Source organism: Pongo pygmaeus, chromosome 8 (genome assembly GCF_028885625.2).
Source record: "Pongo pygmaeus isolate AG05252 chromosome 8, NHGRI_mPonPyg2-v2.0_pri, whole genome shotgun sequence".
Taxonomy (NCBI): domain Eukaryota; kingdom Metazoa; phylum Chordata; class Mammalia; order Primates; family Hominidae; genus Pongo; species Pongo pygmaeus.
In genome coordinates this window covers 138,231,562-138,250,892 of record NC_072381.2, presented here as the reverse complement: position 1 = coordinate 138,250,892, position 19,331 = coordinate 138,231,562, and the positions used below count along the sequence as shown (strand labels likewise).

At 52.6% G+C, this 19,331-nt stretch overlaps 1 protein-coding gene across 2 annotated transcripts in view; it reads right to left on the bottom strand.

The window, feature by feature from the left end:
• INPP5A (inositol polyphosphate-5-phosphatase A) overlaps positions 1–19,331 on the bottom strand; it is a 245,590-nt gene that overhangs the window by 84,873 nt on the left and 141,386 nt on the right. For both annotated transcript variants that reach the window (XM_063670417.1, XM_063670418.1), the window contains one exon: positions 1,068–1,131. In XM_063670417.1, the coding sequence (XP_063526487.1) occupies positions 1,068–1,131 (64 nt within the window). The remainder of the gene's footprint in view (positions 1–1,067; positions 1,132–19,331) is intronic.

Below are 19,331 nucleotides of genomic sequence, written 5' to 3'. Positions count from 1 at the left end.
AAAAGTTCTGCAGATCCACGGCACGGTGGCCTGACACACAAGCTCCTTGGTTGCAGCTTCCTGCAGCACACGCTGCATCTGAGCACTCTCTCTCCCCACTCTCGCCGGCCGCTCCGTGCCTGAGCACACAGCACGCAGATGCCATGTCTCCCAAAATGGAGCGAAGAGTGCCACCGGCCGGCTCCTGTGACTCTGTGTGGCTGATCCTGCCACGGCCCTCGTAGAAGGGCTTGGATGCTATAATTTGGAAGGATCTGAAGATCTTCAGGTAACAGGGCAGTGACAAATCATTTTGCTGGCCAGAATCTTGCTCTCGTCATCAATGAAATCACCACTCAAGCAACTGAAATAAGACTGCCGTGCAATTTCATATGAGGCGCTCCATCTCCCGAGGCAGCACAAACACGGAATCTGAACGAAATGACATCGTTTGCGGCTCCACAGTTACTACAATGTGCAGGGCACTTCACATGGATGTGATCTGCTCCGGAGGCTGCGTGGGGTTCCGAGAACTCACACACAGCAGGAAACAATAGCGTCAGACGGGAAGTCATCGCACAAACACCCCCAGGCCGTGTGAAGCATGCACGGAAGCCCCACACCCAGCCTAGCTCACGCACCTGCCCCCGACAAAGAAATGAACAGGAGGGGACAGCTTGTGTCAGCGGAGCATCTCAGGGCAAGTCTTTTCTGCGAAGCCACACAGCACATGACCATCAAACGGGGACGCTGTTCACGGCACGGAGGACTGTCCCTGCCCGTTCTTATTTCTGAAACATGCAACCCTCTCATTCAGCTTTTCATTTTCTCACACTGGATGGGAACACAGATACAAACTATTCCTTCCTCTTAACTCTAGGAAAGCCAGGTCCCCACCAGAGCCTTGCCAGGGAGCCAGTGTGGGACAGCCAAGGGGGAGGCCCCTGGAGTGACCTCTGGCCAGTGGCTCAAGACACCCAGCCCACAGTGGCCGCTCACAGAGACAGGGCAGGAGGGGTCTGGGGAAGCCAGACACCAGGAGGGGTGAGCGCCGAGACAAAATCCCGGAAGACGGCACGCAGTCTTACCTTTAAAGTCAAACTGGTAGATGTTTTTTAAGGATTCATGAAGAAAATAAAAGCTTCCTAGTGCCTGTAGAGCAAAAAGAGAAATCAAATGAGAGACTGGTGCTGGGAATATTTCTAAAGATCATTTTTAACAATAAATAAAAGAAGCTCTTTTAGACTAGCTAGAGCAAGAGTTTAACCAGTTGTAATTTAATCACAGTTACTGAGGCACAGGACGTCAAGCAGAGGTAACCTGTGAACACCCAAACTCCACCAAGCTCCAGGCATGCGGTGAGCCGTGCAGCCGGTGCTGGCTCCAGCAGGGGCGCAGGTCCCGCGGGCCAGGCATTGAGCGGTCCAGACCCTTCCCAGGTGAGCCGTGCAGCCGGTGCTGGCTCCAGCAGGGGTGCAGGTCCCGCGGGCCGGGCATTGAGCGGACCAGACCCTTCCCAGGTGAGCCGTGCAGCCGGTGCTGGCTCCAGCAGGGGCGCAGGTCCCACGGGCCGGGCATTGAGTGGACCAGACCCTTCCCAGCACTGATGCTCGGCTTCGTCCTGGGGCCCCCAACCATCAGCTCCACTGCGCCTGGCCCCACCCTGCCCCATCGCCCCAGGAGCTGCCAGTGTCTCCCACTCACAAATTAGCTGGACGGTTGCAGAGCACAGGGATCCCTGCTCTCCACACCAGAGAAGGCAAAAGTACATGGCTGGATGCCGCAGGGCTAGGTCAACGGATACCACACAGTTACTTGTTGATCTGAATTGCAAGTTTCACGTGGTATTTTCTACAGATGAACCTGTGTCTATGTGCAGCAGTGTGTTCGTACTGACATGTGTATTATTTCTGTGTATTTTTTTCTTTTGCTAAATCTGGCAACCCCAACACGGGGCCTGGTGCAACTCTGGGGTGATCAGAATATTCTACACTGGATTGCAGTGGTTGCCTTCGTCAAAACTTACTAAATTATACCCCAAAGAGGGCGAATCTCACTGTCTATACATTAATCTTTATAAACCTGACTTAACAAACAAACCTATCTCAGGAGATAACTGTGTGCCCTGCCGGGGTAGCAGGTGCTGGGATAAAGCAGCGGAGAGTTTGAAGCGGCGGCGCCAGCTGGGCCAGAGAGGAGGGCACACGGGCGCAGCTGCAGACGGAGGGCAGGGGCTGCCTGCAGGGAGCCCAACCGTTACCAGGTCACACAGGGCCTCCCACAGAGAAGAGACTCTGAGCCACTGGGAGCTCTAATGCCAACTCTGCATTCTGAACAGGGCCTGTCCTCAGCTGAAAGCACAGGGCGCGGTGCATCCCTCACTGTGTCTGTGTGAGCCTGTGGACAACACAAGGGCAACGCCTGAGCATCACCTCATTCCAAGGCTTCACTTGTACACTCTTGCACATTCATGTACACACATGCACACCACATGCTTGCACACACTCACACTAACACACATTCACACTCACGCACATACTTGTGCACACTTGCACACTTGTGCACATGCACTCACAGGCACTTGCTCAACACGCACACACAGGCACTCGCACACACTTGCACACACACACTCATGCACAAACATGCACTTGCTCACATGCACTAACATGCACACCTGCACACTCACATGTGCTTGCTCACTTGCACACACACACTCACACACTAACTCATGAACACACGCACTCATGCACACTGCACTTACACTTGCACGCTCAGTCATGCATTCACACTGGTGCGCACACACTCATGCACACACACATGCACTTGTTCACACGAACTTTCGTGCATACACACTCACATGCATTTGCTCACACACTTGCACACACTCATGCACACACACATGCACTTGTTCACACACTTGCACACACGCACTCATACACACACACGGACTTGTTCACACACTTGCACACACACACTCATGCACACACATGCACTTGTTCACACACACTTGCACACACATGCACTCATTAACACACATGCACTTGCTCACACTCACACACTTGCACACACACAAACTCATGCACTCTTGCTTTGTTTTGGGCAGAACCATGACTCCACAACCCTGCAGTTCTGAGTGCCCCAGCGTGGACCTCCTGCTGAGATGCTCTCCTACGGGGCTGCAGAGCTATTGTCTCTCTAAGAAAGCCAAAGGCAATGCCTGAGCATCACCTAATTCCAAGGCCCAAGCTAAACATCCCACACACTTCAGACTCTGCAGTTCCCAGGGAACTGCTGCTCCCTCCCTGATGACTGGTCACTGGGGTGGCTGTCCTCGGGGCAGGGCTGCAAGAAGGTGCACCACACTGGGGCATCAGGAGGCCGCTGCTCCCTCAGAGGCGCAGGGTGGCAGGCACAGTGCATGGTGAGGGGACTTATGTTCTGGGCCTGCTGAGGGCCAGTCGTGCCAGTAACTCTGGCCCGGTCCCTGTCCGCAGCCCCCTGGGCCCCTGGGTCAGCTCTCTGGGGCCTGTTCGGCATCTCTGGTTTGATGCCAACTCCACAACATGGGAAGCTCCCTGGAGGCCGTGAAGCTCCTGCTCCTAGGGAGTGTGCAGTGCACGGCGGGCCAGGGTGACGGTCCTGCTCCCGGGGACGCTGGCCACATGGACACCTCACCAGAAAACAGTGTTTCACCTTGGGGATGACACAGCTGCCCTCTGACAGAACACACTTCAAGGAGTGCATTTAAACCCCTAAAAAGAGAGGCCGGCTGGCAAGCCTGAGCCCTGTGCGCCGACGCCATGGTGGCCTCTGCCTCCTGTCCCTGCTGTGTCTGGTGGGGAAGGGGACACACCCACAGGCAGGAGCAGGGACACGTGCCGCCTCCACCCAGCGCAGGTGGCAGGTGCGAGCGCTCGCTTGCATGTGCACACACACATGTGCGCACTCATGAGTGCCAGACCTTGGCGGGAGAACCCAAAGCTGTGGGGTAGCCATGGGCCTCCCAGCCCTGCATCCTCGCCACCACCCAGATGGGAGCCCCCGGGCTAGCCGACAGATGACAGGGACCTTCTGTCTGGGGGACGGGGATGAAGGACACCCGAGGGGGACGCAGTGCACTTCCTCTTCTGTCGCAGGTGGGTCTAGGGTGCAGCAGGCAGCGTCTCTGCCTCCACGGGAAAGCCAGAAGATGGGAGAACCTGTTGCCGGACATGGGGCTCTGTCCTCGGGCCCTCTGTGGTCCCTGGCCCCAGGCCACATGCCCTGGTGAGCTGCCGCTGGGTCCAGAAGGCTATGAGTGGCCATGATGCACTCGGCTGTGACATGGACACTGCTCGACTGACCCGCTATCTCACTAGGCATCTGCTGTGAACCTGCTTAGAACCCGGGGAACTGAGCCACCTTTACAGCAGGTCTTAAAAACACCCAGTGTTGGCCAGGCTTCGTGGCTCACGCCTGTAATGCCAGCACTTTGTGGGGGCGAGGCGGCGGATCACTTGAGGTCAGGAGTTCAAGACCAGCCTGGCCAACATGGTGAAACCTCGTCTTTACTAAAAGTACAAAAATCAGCCAGGTGTGGTGGCATGCGCCTGTAATCCCAGCTACTTGGGAGGCTGAGGCAGGAGGATCGCTTGAACCTGGGAGGCAGAGGTTGCAGTGACCCGAGATCGTGCCACTGCACTCCAGCCTAGGTGACAGGGCGAGACTCCATCTCAAAAAAATAGAAAATTAAAATTAAAAAGCCAGTGTTCATCCTTTTCTTTGGCAAAATAGAGTTTCAGCACAGAGTTAAGAGAGAAAACCGCAGGCCTGTGCCCGATGGATGAGACTTAACGTCTCCTCCGCCGACATCAGCCCTTCTTTATAGAAGATATCCCTTCATTTGTTTCAGATAAAGAAAGCACTCTGAAAAAACATAATAAATGTTGCTGCAAACATTTAAACCATTACCTCATTGAATGTGATAAAGCTAACAGAATATTATAAAGTTTGCAATAAGTAAGTGAAAAATTACGTAGTCAGAAAATCCATAATTAGCTCTAATGAACATTTAAAGTCAAAGTTCAACCCAACTTTTTCGATGTTTACCCTGTCCCATCAATATGGTTCAGGGCACCCATTTATCACAGACACCAGGACATCGGGCCAGGAGCATGTCCGGGGCCTGCCGACAGGAAGTCCCCAGCTCACCCAGGTCTGTGACCACAGTACTTGTCAAGAGTATGTCTGTCACATCTGAGAATAATGACTCCTCGCCTCTTGCTAAAAACAAAATACTTCTTACATATTTATAAACAAGACTGTCAAGGTGCTCATTAATTCTGCATTAGTGAAATGGAGCCGTTGGCTGTGATGCTTCTGCTAGGACTGCAGACATGGGCAGGAGCCCTCCAGCCCCCGGAGGCCACGGCACAGCCGGGAAGTGGCCTCCACTGGCCAAAGCCAAGCCCCTGGGGCACTGAAAAGTCGATCCGGTGCGGGACACACAGGAGATCCAGACGCCGGCTAACCATGTGGTTCTGAGCCTGATCTTTCAGACATTTCCTCTGCCCTTGTAATACAGGGCTGCACTGGCGGGACCCAAGTCTCTGAAGGCAGCCTGGGAGCTAATGGGCAACTGAAGCTCCTGGTCACCACCCATCAGGCTTCCACACCAACTAGCGGCCAGGGCACAACGAACCCTGCGTACCGTGGGGGCTCAGTGCCTCTCACAGGGGTGGCTAGTGAAGATGGAGTATTTGCAAATGCTATTAAAACAAGCTCTCAACTTCAATTGGAGTCCGGTAATGTGATAAATGGCCACACTGTGTCACTTAGCTTGATTTCGGGAGCTGAATTCTGATAGCAGGCCCACTTTGCAAACACAGCCAACTCAGGGCGGGAGCAGACCACTTCTCACACATTCGGAAAGAACAACGCGTCCTGGCAGGCACTGTGCAATCACAAAGCCTGTGTTTGTTGAGCGGGGTCCCACCTCCTGGATGGAGCCACCGGCTGGAAGGCTCGGGATGACTCAGGCCGGGGCAGAGGCTGACAAGGCAGGAACACAAAGCTGCCATTGGAAATGCCTCCATCACTTTTTATTTGCAAACAAGTCAGATGGCCGGTAATTTATCATTTCCGCAATCAGGTGAACGACCAAAGCACACATCATTAACCCGGTCTTCTGCACCCAGCTCCCTTGTGCACGAAACAGAACACATTCCTAAAACTTCAGCCACACAGACCCCGCAGTAAGGGACGCACATGACCACACACACTGCTCAAGATAGAAAAGGGAAACGCACAAGCAGTGCCCATGTGAGGCCCCACGTGGCAACAGGGCCCTTCCCCTGTGCTGGTTCCAACTGCGTCGCGGGCATGACCACAGGTGCCAGCTCCCAGTGCACCCCAGGGGGATCTCTGTGGAGCCTGCCGCTGCATTCTGCCACTGGGAAGGGAAAAAGTGTTGAGGGAGGAGGCCACAGCCTGCAGCCCAGGGGAGCCCTGACTAAGGCCTACCGTGCTTATCAACAGTGACTCAGAATAAAGAATGGCAGCATTTGGTGACTCCCATGTCACTCTGAGACAGCACATTTTGTTATTTCTACAGATAAAGCGTTTTCACCTCCAGTTTTTTTTTTTTTTTAATAAATCAAATCTAGGAGCAGAAAGAAAAACTTCTTAAGATATTGTTGGTAACTAATCTTCAAGTCTGCAACAAAATAGAGAACTTCATTTGTTTTAAACGGGAGCCGAGAGGTTACTAAACATGAGTCCCCTCATATGCAGCCCACTCCTTCCCCAGCTGCACACTGTGAGGACACAGGACCCCCAAATGAACGATGCGGCCTTGCACAGGAGCCCAGGGGCACGCAACCACGCTCACCTGGGCTCTGACACACCCTGTGAGGGCCAGCGGCAAACTGTGCTCTCTGAGAACAAAGCTGAGGACATCACGGAGAGGCCAAGCCTGACGCTCCGTCCTCTTTAGGGTGAAAGCACCTGCCCAAGCTGAGGCAGGCATGTGGTTCTGAGCCTGATCTTTCAGACATTTCCTCTGCCCTTGTAATACACGAGAAATGAGAAGACACTCAGGCTTACAGTGACTAATGAGTGACTGCTGAAGACATGAGCCACAGGGACACACCACATCCTGTGAACTTACAACCCCACACCCTCACGGCTGCTTCACACCCAAGAGAAACTCCTGCACACACACACATATGTACACATCCATGCACACACGTACATAACCCACATCCATATACACTATAGACAAACATACATATACACACACATACATGCATACACCTGCAGACATACGTATGTCCATATACACGTGGAATGCACACACAGACCTCTCTCAGAGACGCTGGAGCTCTCAGGAGACGGGCATGAGAATACAATGGCATATGACCTCTGAAAACACCAACTGAAAATGACCCAAAGGCTTAACGTGCAAATGGGTAAATCAAATTTGAAATATTCCTATGATAGAACCGGATACAGCAAGGAAAATACACAGATCAGAGTTACATCCTGAAACAGGTGGATTTCACAAAGGACACCGAGAAAGAGGACAGTTTCTCAAATGTCCTATGGCGTGATACCAAGATAAAGACATATTTTAGCTTATTTTGAATGCTACATAATAATTCACCATATAAAAATACTGTAATTTGGCCAGGCGCAGTGGCTCACACCTATAATCTTAACACTTTGGGAGGCCAAGGTGGGTCGATCACTTGAGGTCAGGAGTTCGAGACCAGCCTGGCCAACATGGTGAAACCCCATGTCTACTAAAAATACAACAATTAGCCAGGCGTGGTGGCCCATGCTTGTAATCCCAGCTACTTGGGAGGCTGAGGCAGGAGAATCACTTGAACCTGGGAGGCAGAGGTTGCAGTGAGCCAAGATCATGCCATTGCACTCCAGCCTGGGCGACAAAGTGAGTGAGACTTTGTCTCAAACAAACAAAAAAAATACCCTGTAATTTATCCATTTCTCTGTTGCACATAAAGACTACTTCCAATTATTTGAGTATTATAATTGATGCTATAATAATCTTCCCTGCACGGTGTTACTGAGCAAGTGTGTCAGAGATAACAAGAATCCGGGTACATGGGTAACGAGTGTTCACACAGACATACTATGCAGGAGGATTTGCTGGGTCACTGCAGACACGCACCCTCCACAGAGGATAATACACACATGTACACGTGAATTAAACATGCGTGCATATGTATATAACAGCCTTGCTGTGTCACCAGAGACACGTGCCCTCCACATAGGATAATACACACGTGTACACGCAGATTAAACGTGTGTGCATATGTATATAATACACAGATGGCCTTGCTGGGTCACAGCAGACACGTGCCCTCCACACAGGATAATACGTGTACACGCGGATTAAACATGCGTGCATATGTATATAATACACAGATGGCCTTGCTGGGTCATAGCAGACACGTGCCCTCCACATAGGATAATACACACGTGTACACACGGATTAAACGTGCGTGCATATGTATATAATACACAGATGGCCTTGCTGGGTCATAGCAGACACGTGCCCTCCACATAGGATAATACACACGTGTACACACGGATTAAACGTGCGTGCATATGTATATAATACACAGATGGCCTTGCTGGGTCATAGCAGACACGTGCCCTCCACATAGGATAATACACACGTGTACACACGGATTAAACGTGCGTGCATATGTATATAATACACAGATGGCCTTGCTGGGTCATAGCAGACACGTGCCCTCCACATAGGATAATACACACGTGTACACACGGATTAAACGTGCATGCATATGTATATAATACACAGATGGCCTTGCTGGGTCATAGCAGACACGTGCCCTCCACACAGGATAATACGTGTACACACGGATTAAACGTGTGTGCATATGTATATAATACACAGATGGCCTTGCTGGGTCATAGCAGACATGTGCCCTCCACACAGGATCACATATGTGTACACACCAATTAAACGTGCATACATATGTATATAATACACAGATGGCCTTGCTGGGTCATGGCACACATGTGCCCTCCACATAGGATAACACACATGTACATGTGGATTAAACGTGCATACATATGTATATAATACACAGATGGCCTTGCTGGGTCACAGCAGACACGTGCCCTCCACATAGGATAACACACATGTGTACATGCCAATTAAACGTGCGTGCATATGTATATAATACACAGCACTGTTGGGTCATGGCAGACGTGCCCTCCACATAGGATCACACACATGTGTACACGTGGATTAAACGTGCGTGCATATGTATATAATACACAGCACTGTTGGGTCATGGCAGACGTGCCCTCCACATAGGATCACACACATGTGTACACGTGGATTAAACGTGCGTGCATATGTATATAATACACAGCACTGTTGGGTCATGGCAGACGTGCCCTCCACATAGGATCACACACATGTGTACACGTGGATTAAACGTGCGTGCATATGTATATAATACACAGCACTGTTGGGTCATGGCAGACATGTGCCCTCCACATAGGATCACACACATGTGTACACGTGGATTAAACGTGCGAGCATATGTATATAATACACAGCACTGTTGGGTCATGGCAGACACGTGCCCTCCACATAGGATAACACACATGTGTACATGCCAATTAAACGTGCATGCATATGTATATAATACACAGCACTGTTGGGTCATGGCAGACATGTGCCCTCCACATAGGATCACACACATGTGTACACGTGGATTAAACGTGCGTGCATATGTATATAATACACAGCACTGTTGGGTCATGGCAGACGTGCCCTCCACATAGGATCACACACATGTGTACACGTGGATTAAACGTGCGTGCATATGTATATAATACACAGACGGCCTTGCTGGGTCACCGCAGACACGTGCCCTCCCAGGCACCACCACGTTGCCCCTCCTGTTGCCATGACGATCCCCCAGTGGTCTCATCAGGGCAGTGCCCACGTTCCGCATCCTTGCCATGGCCCAGTGCCAGCCTCTAGTTTTTGCCAACTGGATAAGTGTGAAATTAGACCTTATTGTTTTAATTTGCATCTTCATTATACTAGCATAGTTGGGCACCTCTTCATTGAACCGTGTGGCTGTGGTAAAATGCACACAGCATAAACTTGACCATCGTACCCACCTTCAGGTGAGCAGGTCAGTGGCACGCAGTCCACGCCTAATGAACGCCTGCACCCGTCACACCATCCATCTCCAGGACACTGTCCATCTTCCCAACTGAGACTGTTCCCGACCAGCAACAGCTCCCGACACACCATCCATCTCCAGGACGCTGTCCACCTTCCCAACTGAGACTGTTCCCGACCAGCAACACATCTCCAGGACGCTGTCCACCTTCCCATCTCCAGGACGTTGTCCACCTTCTCAGCTGAAACTGTTCCCGTCCAGCAGCAGCTCCCTTCCCGCTCTTCCCTTCCTGCTCTCCCCAGCCCCTTGCAACCAGGCATTGTACTTTGTCTCCGTGACTTTGACTAATCCGAGTACCTCATGTAAGTGGAATCGTACCGTATTCATCTTTTTGTGACAGGCTTGATTTGGCATAATGTCCTCCAAGTTCCTCCACCATGTTGTGGCGGTTGCCAGAATTTCCTTCCTTTTTACAGTTGCGTCATATTCCATGGTACTGCTTCCGCATTTTGCAGTTGTGAATAATACCGCTTTGATTATGGGTGAGCAAATATCTGCTGGAGACTGCTCTCAATTCTTTGGGGTCTGTACCCAGAAGTGGGACTGCTGAATGAGACGAGAATTCTATTTTTAACTTTTTGAATAATCATCTCAATGTTCACAGAGGCTGCCCCCGGCATATTTCTACCCATGTGCACAAAGGTTCCAACTCCCTCCCATCCTTATCAGCACCTGCTATTGTGTCCGGAATTGGTGGGTTCTTGGTCTCACTGACTTCAAGAATGAAGCCGCGGACCCTTGTGTTGAGTGTTACAGTTCTTAAAGGCGGTGTGTCCCCAGTTTTTTCCTTCTGATGTTCGGATGCATTCGGAGTTTCTTCCTTCTGGTGGGTTCGTGGTCTTGCTGGCTCAGGAGTGAAGCTGCAGACCTTCGCGGTGAGTGTTAACAGCTCTTAAGGCAGTGCGTCTGGAGTTCTTCATTCCTCCCGGTGGGTTCGTGGTCTCGCTGGCTCAGGAGTGAGGCTGCAGACCTTCGCGGTGAGTGTTATAGCTCATAAAGGCACTGTGGACCCAAAGAGTGAGCAGTAGCAAGATTTATTGCGAAGAGCGAAAAGAACAAAGCTTCCACAGTGTGGAAGGGGACCAGAGCGGGTTGCCACTGCTGGCTGGGGCAGCCTGCTTTTATCCTCTTATCTGGCCCCACCCACATCCTGCTGATTGGTAGAGCCGAGTGGTCTGTATTGACAGGGCGCTGATTGGTGCGTTTACAATCCCTGAGCTAGACAGAAAGGTTCTCCACGTCCCCACCAGACTCAGGAGCCCAGCTGGCTTCACCCAGTGGATCCCGCACCAGGGCTGCAGGTGGAGCTGCCTGCCAGTCCCGCGCGTGCGCCCGCACACCTCAGCCCTTGGGTGGTCGATGGGACTGGGCACCGTGGAGCAGGGGGTGGCGCTCGCCGGGGAGGCTCGGGCCGCACAGGAGCCCAGGGAGTGGGTGGAAGGCTCAGGCATGGCGGGCTGCAGGTCTCCAGCCCTGCCCCGCAGGAAGGCAGCTAAGGCCCGGCGAGAAATGGAGCGCAGCACCAGTGGGCCGGCACTGCTGGGGGACCCAGTACACCCTCTGCAGCCGCTGGCCCGGGTGCTAAGCCCCTCACTGCCCGGGGCCGGCAGGGCCGGCCGGCTGCTCCGAGTGCGGGGCCCGCCAAACCCGCGCCCACCCGGAACTCCAGCTGGCCCGCAAGCGCCGCACGCAGCCCCAGTTCCCGCTCGCGCCTCTCCCTCCACACCTCCCCGCAAGCTGAGGGAGCCGGCTCCGGCCTTGGCCAGCCCAGAAAGGGGCTCCCACAGGGCAGCGGCGGGCTGAAGGGCTCCTCAAGTGCCGCCAAAGTGGGAGCCCAGGCACAGGAGGTGCCGAGAGTGAGCAAGGGCTGTGAGGGCTGCCAGCACGCTGTCACCTCTCACTATTTTCTGCGCTTTTTGACAACAGCCATCCTAACGGGTATAAGGTATTTTGCAAGTCCTTTTAAGCTGACAAATAAAAATGGCAGTTTGGATCTGCCATCTCCCTAAAGGTTCGTGGAGCTGGGCGCTTTTTCGTGTGCTTGTCGGCCGTCTCCACGCCGTCCTTGGAGGGAAGACGCCTGTTCAAACCCCTTTCTGACTCAGGTTGGGTTTTGTTGTTGCTGTTGTTGAGTTTTAGGAGTTCTCTATATATTCTGGATAGTAATTCCTTATCAGATTGATTTGCAAAATTTTCTCCCATTCCACGGTTGCCTTTTTACTCTGTTGACGTTGTCTTTGGCTGTATACAAAGTGGTTGTGTTTTAATGCAGTCCAATTTGTCTCTTTTTTCTTCTGCTGCCTGTGCCTTTGGTGCTGCATCTGAGAAATCATCACCAAATCCAATGTCGTGAAGGTTCCGGCCCATGTTTTCTTCTAAAAGTTTTATAGTTTTAGGTCTTTGACTCATTTTGGGTTAACTTTGTACACGATGTAATGTGAGGGGCCAACTTCATTCTTCTGCGTGTGGGTATCAGCGTCCCAGCACCACTGGCTGGAGGCTGTCCTTTCCCATGGAATGCTCTGGCACCCTTGTCAGAGACCACCTGGCTGCCCAGGCAGGGTGCCTCCTGGCTGTCTCCTCTGCTCCACTGTCTGTGTGTCTGGTGCATCTCTTTTTAAGATTATTGGCAATTTAAGTTTCTTCTGCGAACTCTTTGCATCCTTTGCCCATTTTCCTGTCTCATTTTGTAGATTTTTAATTTTTAAATATAATCCAGAATTTTGTCTCATCACCTTCTCACACCCTCCACCCTCCTGCAGACTCTTACTTCTAGGCTACGAGACTCCACATTCTCCTTCCGTGGACCTCCTCCTCCTACTTGGGAATAACAGCACTCTGGATCTGCTCAGGGTACCCTACGAGCCCTTCCCCTCCACCTCCTCCTCCTGCTGGGGTGGCCCGTCTGTCCCGTCTTCCAGCAGGCAGCTCTTGTGTGTACAGCATAGAGCCTCCTAAAGGCCAGCCTCCTGGCCCGGCGGCTGCACAGTCTCCACTTGAGTCTCTCGTGACAAGTCCGACCTTTCAGGACTCGGGACCTGCTCCACCCTCACCCTCCTCCAGCTCCCACTGGAAACCACGGATCTCTCCAGATTCCTCCAGCATCTTGTCCATATGCCTTGCCCAAACATCCCTTCCTTCCACAGGTTCTACGGATTACAGAACCCTATCCATCTCTAGCCTTCCATGTCTCTGCACTGCCACACACCCACCTCCCTCATCTCCCTGTGGGGCCCCCGCCTCTTCCACAGCTGTGGCCCCCTTGGTCTCTTCTCTGCTGGGCACCAGGGTGGCCTTTTCCACATGCACCTCTGGGCCTGCCGCTGCACTTCCTCCCAGCCACGTCCTGCACAGTGGCCACCCCAGCTGTCCTCTGGCCCTCACATGCCCGGCTGACAGAGTTCCAGCTCCACTGGCCATCTGGGCCTGAGGAGGCTGCACCCTTTTGTCAGGAGGGTACCTCTGCTGCCTCCCCTTTTCCAGCTTCTCACATGGACCCTCTGCTGCTTCAGGTCTCTGTGGAAATGCAGCCTCCTCCAAGCAGCCCTCTTGATTGCCTACTCTGGGCAGAGGCTTGGCAGCCCCAGTCTCCAGCCTTTCCTTCAAGGCGCTGCATATTCCAGCACTCACTGGTTTCCTCATCTAAATTCTTTCAGGGAAGGGAAGCCCCCTGAGGGCAGGCATGTGGCCTGGGCACCTCTGAGTCCTCCACCACAATGCCCAAGTCATGGCAGGCAGGAATTCCACAGCTCCTGGGCAATGAGAGAGGCACCACACCCTCTGGGTGCCCGCTGGACAGAACCCTCACCTCAGGTCTCAAAGCACAACCCAAGGCACAGGCTCACGGTGCTCCCGAGAAGCTGAACATGCTTGCAAAAGTCACACATTTAACCCTATCACAAAGGCAAGTCCCAAGACACCTGGTTTTAAAACACTTTGACAGATTGAGTAATAAATCAAAGCAAAGTTATAATAACAGTCATTAGATTATAAACAATAATAAATGAAACAAAGCTTTTGTTTAAATCAATGTAGAGCTTCATTGATCTTTTCCTGTATAATGAACTCATGGGCGGCCGACCCAACTGGACAAGGCGGCGTCCTCACTCCTGCCCACTTCCCCCGGTGCCACCCCCAGGCAGCATACGGGGGCTGTGACCATCCGCTCTCAGAGGAGCTCCATGACCACCTCCAAATGACAGCTGACTTATTTATAAAGCACTGACTTTCCAGTTTCAGCTCCTGGGGCCAAACGCGGGATGACGGCACCAAGGTGTCCCCCTGTCTGACCTCCCGCCGAGCCCCTCTCCCAGCTGGCTGCTGGCGGGAGAGATGCACACGTAATCTCATTCTGCCTCCTGTTTGACAGCTGATGCTAGAGGTTAATTAAATTGGTTGTCCATTGTATTCATCCACTTTACAAAGCTAATGATATTCTGTTCCTGAATTAAAGAGCATTTTATAAAGCGTGTCCCATGGAAGCCGGCATTCTGCACGCGGGGTGCTGAACCCTGTCACGGCTCCTGGATGTAGTGTCCCCAATTAGGAGCCCAGGAAGGACCGGGCCTTCGTCTGCCAGGGTGGAACACCAGTCATGCTGACACGAGGGTAAACACGCCACACACCAGCCGCTTAATCGCCCTCGCCGGCCACGATAAATTCCACCAGACGAGTGCGCCTGTTAACATTTCCGATTACCACGGTGAGGAGCAACTGAAAGGGAACGAGACAGCCCGTAAAACAGCCTGCGTCGGGCTTCTCCAAAGGGGGTACATCTGAGGGCGGCGAGGTGACCAGCAGTACTGGCTTCTCACCTGCTACCGGCACTGGGCTCTCTGTCACACTGGGGGGCAAAGTCATCGGCCGGTCTAAGGACACCCAACCCTTTCTGAGAGAATTCAGTCACCACTCACATTCCACAAATACGCACCCAGCACTTTCTCCTTCCTCTGTGCCACATATGTTCTCAGACACGTGAGATACATGAGTGACCAGATGGCCAGAGCCCAAGATGGCAGCGTGGCGAGGGGGGCCATGACAGAGGAGCCCCAGTGGGCAGGCTCAGCTCTGCACCCAGGCAGCATCCACAGGGCCTCCAAGACGGATGTGACCTGGGACGGGCTCTGGAGAGACAGCATCCAGCCATGGACCTGCGGAGGCTGAAACAGCCTCAGGGAGGCATCAAAGGTGACTGAACCTAGGTCTACAGTTCAGGACAGATGCCTGGGTGACACTGGGGGTCACCATGTGGAAACCTGTGGGTCTACAGTTCAGGACAGATGCCTGGGTGACACTGGGGGTCACCATGTGGAAACCTGTGGGTCTACAGTTCAGGACAGATGCCTGGGTGACACTGGGGGTCACCATGTGGAAACCTGTGGGTCTACAGTTCAGGACAGATGCCTGGGTGACACTGGGGGTCACCATGTGGATGGGCCTGAAAGCTGGGGAAGACTCAGCTTGCCGAGGAGGAGCTGGAGCCAGAGAAAAGGGCAGGGTCAAGCACTGGACTGAGGCTACTACTGGGGTGAGACAGGAGCAGGTGAGAGCCAGCAGTCAGTGGGGCAAGGAGCCTCGGGGGAAACAGGAGGGGCCGGTCAGGGACTAGGATGGAACCTTGGGCAGGTGGCACCTTAGAGCAGAGTCAGGAGGGAGCAGCCACAGGTGCCCAGGGCTGCCATCTCATCAGGGGCGCAGGGAGCAGAGCACTGGCCGGGACAGCAGTCTGTAGGCCAGCGGCGGTTTGGGTAGCCCTGTCCCACACAGTCACCTGCTTGTGTTCAGCCCATTATCCTGGACCTTACTTTTCAAAAGGGAAATCTCTATTGACTTTTGTCTGATGTAATATATTTCACGAGCTGATGCCAGACAAAAAGGAAAAGTAAGTAAACTCCCCATGCCTCTTTCACCCGGAGTGGGGGGAGACGGGTGGAAAGGTCTTGGCCCAGAACTCACGGTGTGCCAGACAACAGCAGCCTCGGCCACAGGGAGACGTGACACCCCAGAGCCTTTCCGCAGGTCTCCTGAAAAACGAGGCTGTGTGAGGAACCGAGTTTTCCTGTGGGTGCGTACCAGTCATTTTAAACCTGTATCACCTAGAGCTCTTCCTCTCAAAATGAGATTCATTTGCAACACAGATGCTATTTTTTGAATAATAAATATTTCACAAACTGAAAATTTCAATAATGAACAAAGAAAAATATCAGTCTTAAAATAACTAGTTTTAATTATGAAATTTATTAAGTTATATTTTCCTATGTATAAATGATTATAAAAGTAAATCAATAAACTTTAATGCCAATTAAATTATGTAAGGAGTTTGCATCCTAATTAAAATGGCTCTGACTCTTATCTTTTGTCTTCTAAAAATCATTAGCTTTTCAATTACATTTCATGTATACATGTTCTGGAGAAACTGGTTATGTGCATTACGGATATAGAATAATTAAAGTAAAATGCACTTTAAGAGATGGCCAACACTGAACACAAGCTGTTTACAAAATACCTTCTGCCGGTACAAAAGCTCAGGGCATATAAAACACTACTCAAAAACCTTAATTGAGTTTTAAATGTCCATTATATTGGGAAATTGCCATCTACTTCTGTTTCAAATAATTTAACTTAGTTCCTGGTCCCCAGAAATGCTCAAACAGCGGTATTCCAAAGGCACGTGCTCCCTCCAGACCCTGATCGGGGTCCCAGTTCTCCACGTGGGAATATCCCTGTGGGAATGTCCCTGTTAACCCTCACTCTCCCGGGCACGGCAAGGCCCCTGGAACGCTCACTCCACACGCACCCACCCCCATGCTGAACCGCACTTCTCTCCACATTTTACACTGCAGGAGGTGCCTCGGTTTACACACCCGACGCCCACGGCCATTTGCCCGCTTCCCCCCACTGCCTTGAGTCTCATTCCTTTCTCATCTCTGACTTCATCTGAGATCATTTTGTCTCCGCTTGAAGAACATCCGTTAGTACTGTTTTTCATTTGAGTTTATGTCTATTTCACCTTCAATCTTAGGAGATGTTTTGCCGGGTAAGACCCTATGGTGACATTTCCTCCAAGGACACGGAAGATGCGGCTGCACCGTCCCCCTGCGGTTACCATTTCTGCAGGAATGGGAAGGTGGCGTGTCAGTGTGACTGCAGCACACCCCTATGCTCTCTATGGTTTTCTTGATTTGTTATAATCTGACTGGGTATGAGTTTTTGTTTTTTGATGCTGCTAGGGATTCACTGGGATTCCCAACTTTCTGGACTTTGGGTATGGAGGACTGAGGGGATCCAGAAGAGGAGTAGGCTCTGCGACAGGTCCAGGCTGCTGTGCCAGCTGCTCTGACACTTGGGCCATATGACCCAGCAGATCCAATGGTGCTTGAGGTGTCAGTGGCAGATAAGGATGCTGTTTGGAGCCTTTGGCAGGTCCCCATAGGTGAATCACAGCGGAGGCCTCTAGGGTTTTGGAACAAGGCCCTGTGATCTTCTGCGAGTAACTACTCTCCTTTTGAGACAGCTCTTGGCCTGTTACTGGGCTTTGGTGGAAACTGAACGTTTGTCTATGGGTCATCAAGTCACCACGTGACCTGAACTGCATGTCATGAACTGGGTGCTTTCTGACCCATCCAGCTATGAAGTGGGTCACGCACAGCAGCATTCCATCATCACATGGAAGTGGCACTAGGGAAATGACCACACGATGGAAGTGGCATATATGTGATCGGGCTTGATTAAGTCCTGAAGGCACAAGTGAGTTACATGACGACATGGCTCAAATGCCCTTGGTCTCCACTCCTGCCACCCTCCCTTCCCTCCCCCAGCCTGCGCCGACGGCCTCATGGGGAGTTCCCTATGATCAGTTGACAGAGGAAGAGAAGACTAGAGCCCCCGCCGACGGCCTCATGGGGAGTTCCCTATGATCAGTTGACAGAGGAAGAGAAGACTAGAGCCCGCGCCGACGGCCTCATGGGGAGTTCCCTATGATCAGTTGACAGAGGAAGAGAAGACTGGAGCCCGCGCCGACGGCCTCATGGGGAGTTCCCTATGATCAGTTGACAGAGGAAGAGAAGACTAGAGCCCGCGCCGACGGCCTCATGGGGAGTTCCCTATGATCAGTTGACAGAGGAAGAGAAGACTAGAGCCCGCGCCGACGGCCTCATGGGGAGTTCCCTATGATCAGTTGACAGAGGAAGAGAAGACTAGAGCCCGCGCCGACGGCCTCATGGGGAGTTCCCTATGATCAGTTGACAGAGGAAGAGAAGACTGGAGCCCGCGCCGACGGCCTCATGGGGAGTTCCCTATGATCAGTTGACAGAGGAAGAGAAGACTGGAGCCCGCGCCGACGGCCTCATGGGGAGTTCCCTATGATCAGTTGACAGAGGAAGAGAAGACTGGAGCCCGCGCCGACGGCCTCATGGGGAGTTCCCTATGATCAGTTGACAGAGGAAGAGAAGACTGGAGCCCGCGCCGACGGCCTCATGGGGAGTTCCCTATGATCAGTTGACAGAGGAAGAGAAGACTGGAGCCCGCGCCGACGGCCTCATGGGGAGTTCCCTATGATCAGTTGACAGAGGAAGAGAAGACTGGAGCCCGCGCCGACGGCCTCATGGGGAGTTCCCTATGATCAGTTGACAGAGGAAGAGAAGACTGGAGCCCGCGCCGACGGCCTCATGGGGAGTTCCCTATGATCAGTTGACAGAGGAAGAGAAGACTGGAGCCCGCGCCGACGGCCTCATGGGGAGTTCCCTATGATCAGTTGACAGAGGAAGAGAAGACTGGAGCCCGCGCCGACGGCCTCATGGGGAGTTCCCTATGATCAGTTGACAGAGGAAGAGAAGACTGGAGCCCGCGCCGACGGCCTCATGGGGAGTTCCCTATGATCAGTTGACAGAGGAAGAGAAGACTAGAGCCTGCGCCGACGGCCTCATGGGGAGTTCCCTATGATCAGCTGACAGAGGAAGAGAAGACTAGAGCCTGCGCCGACGGCCTCATGGGAAGCTCCCTATGATCAGCTGACAGAGGAAGAGAAGACTAGAGCCTGCGCCGACGGCCTCATGGGGAGTTCCCTATGATCAGCTGACAGAGGAAGAAAAGACTAGAGCCTGCGCCGACGGCCTCATG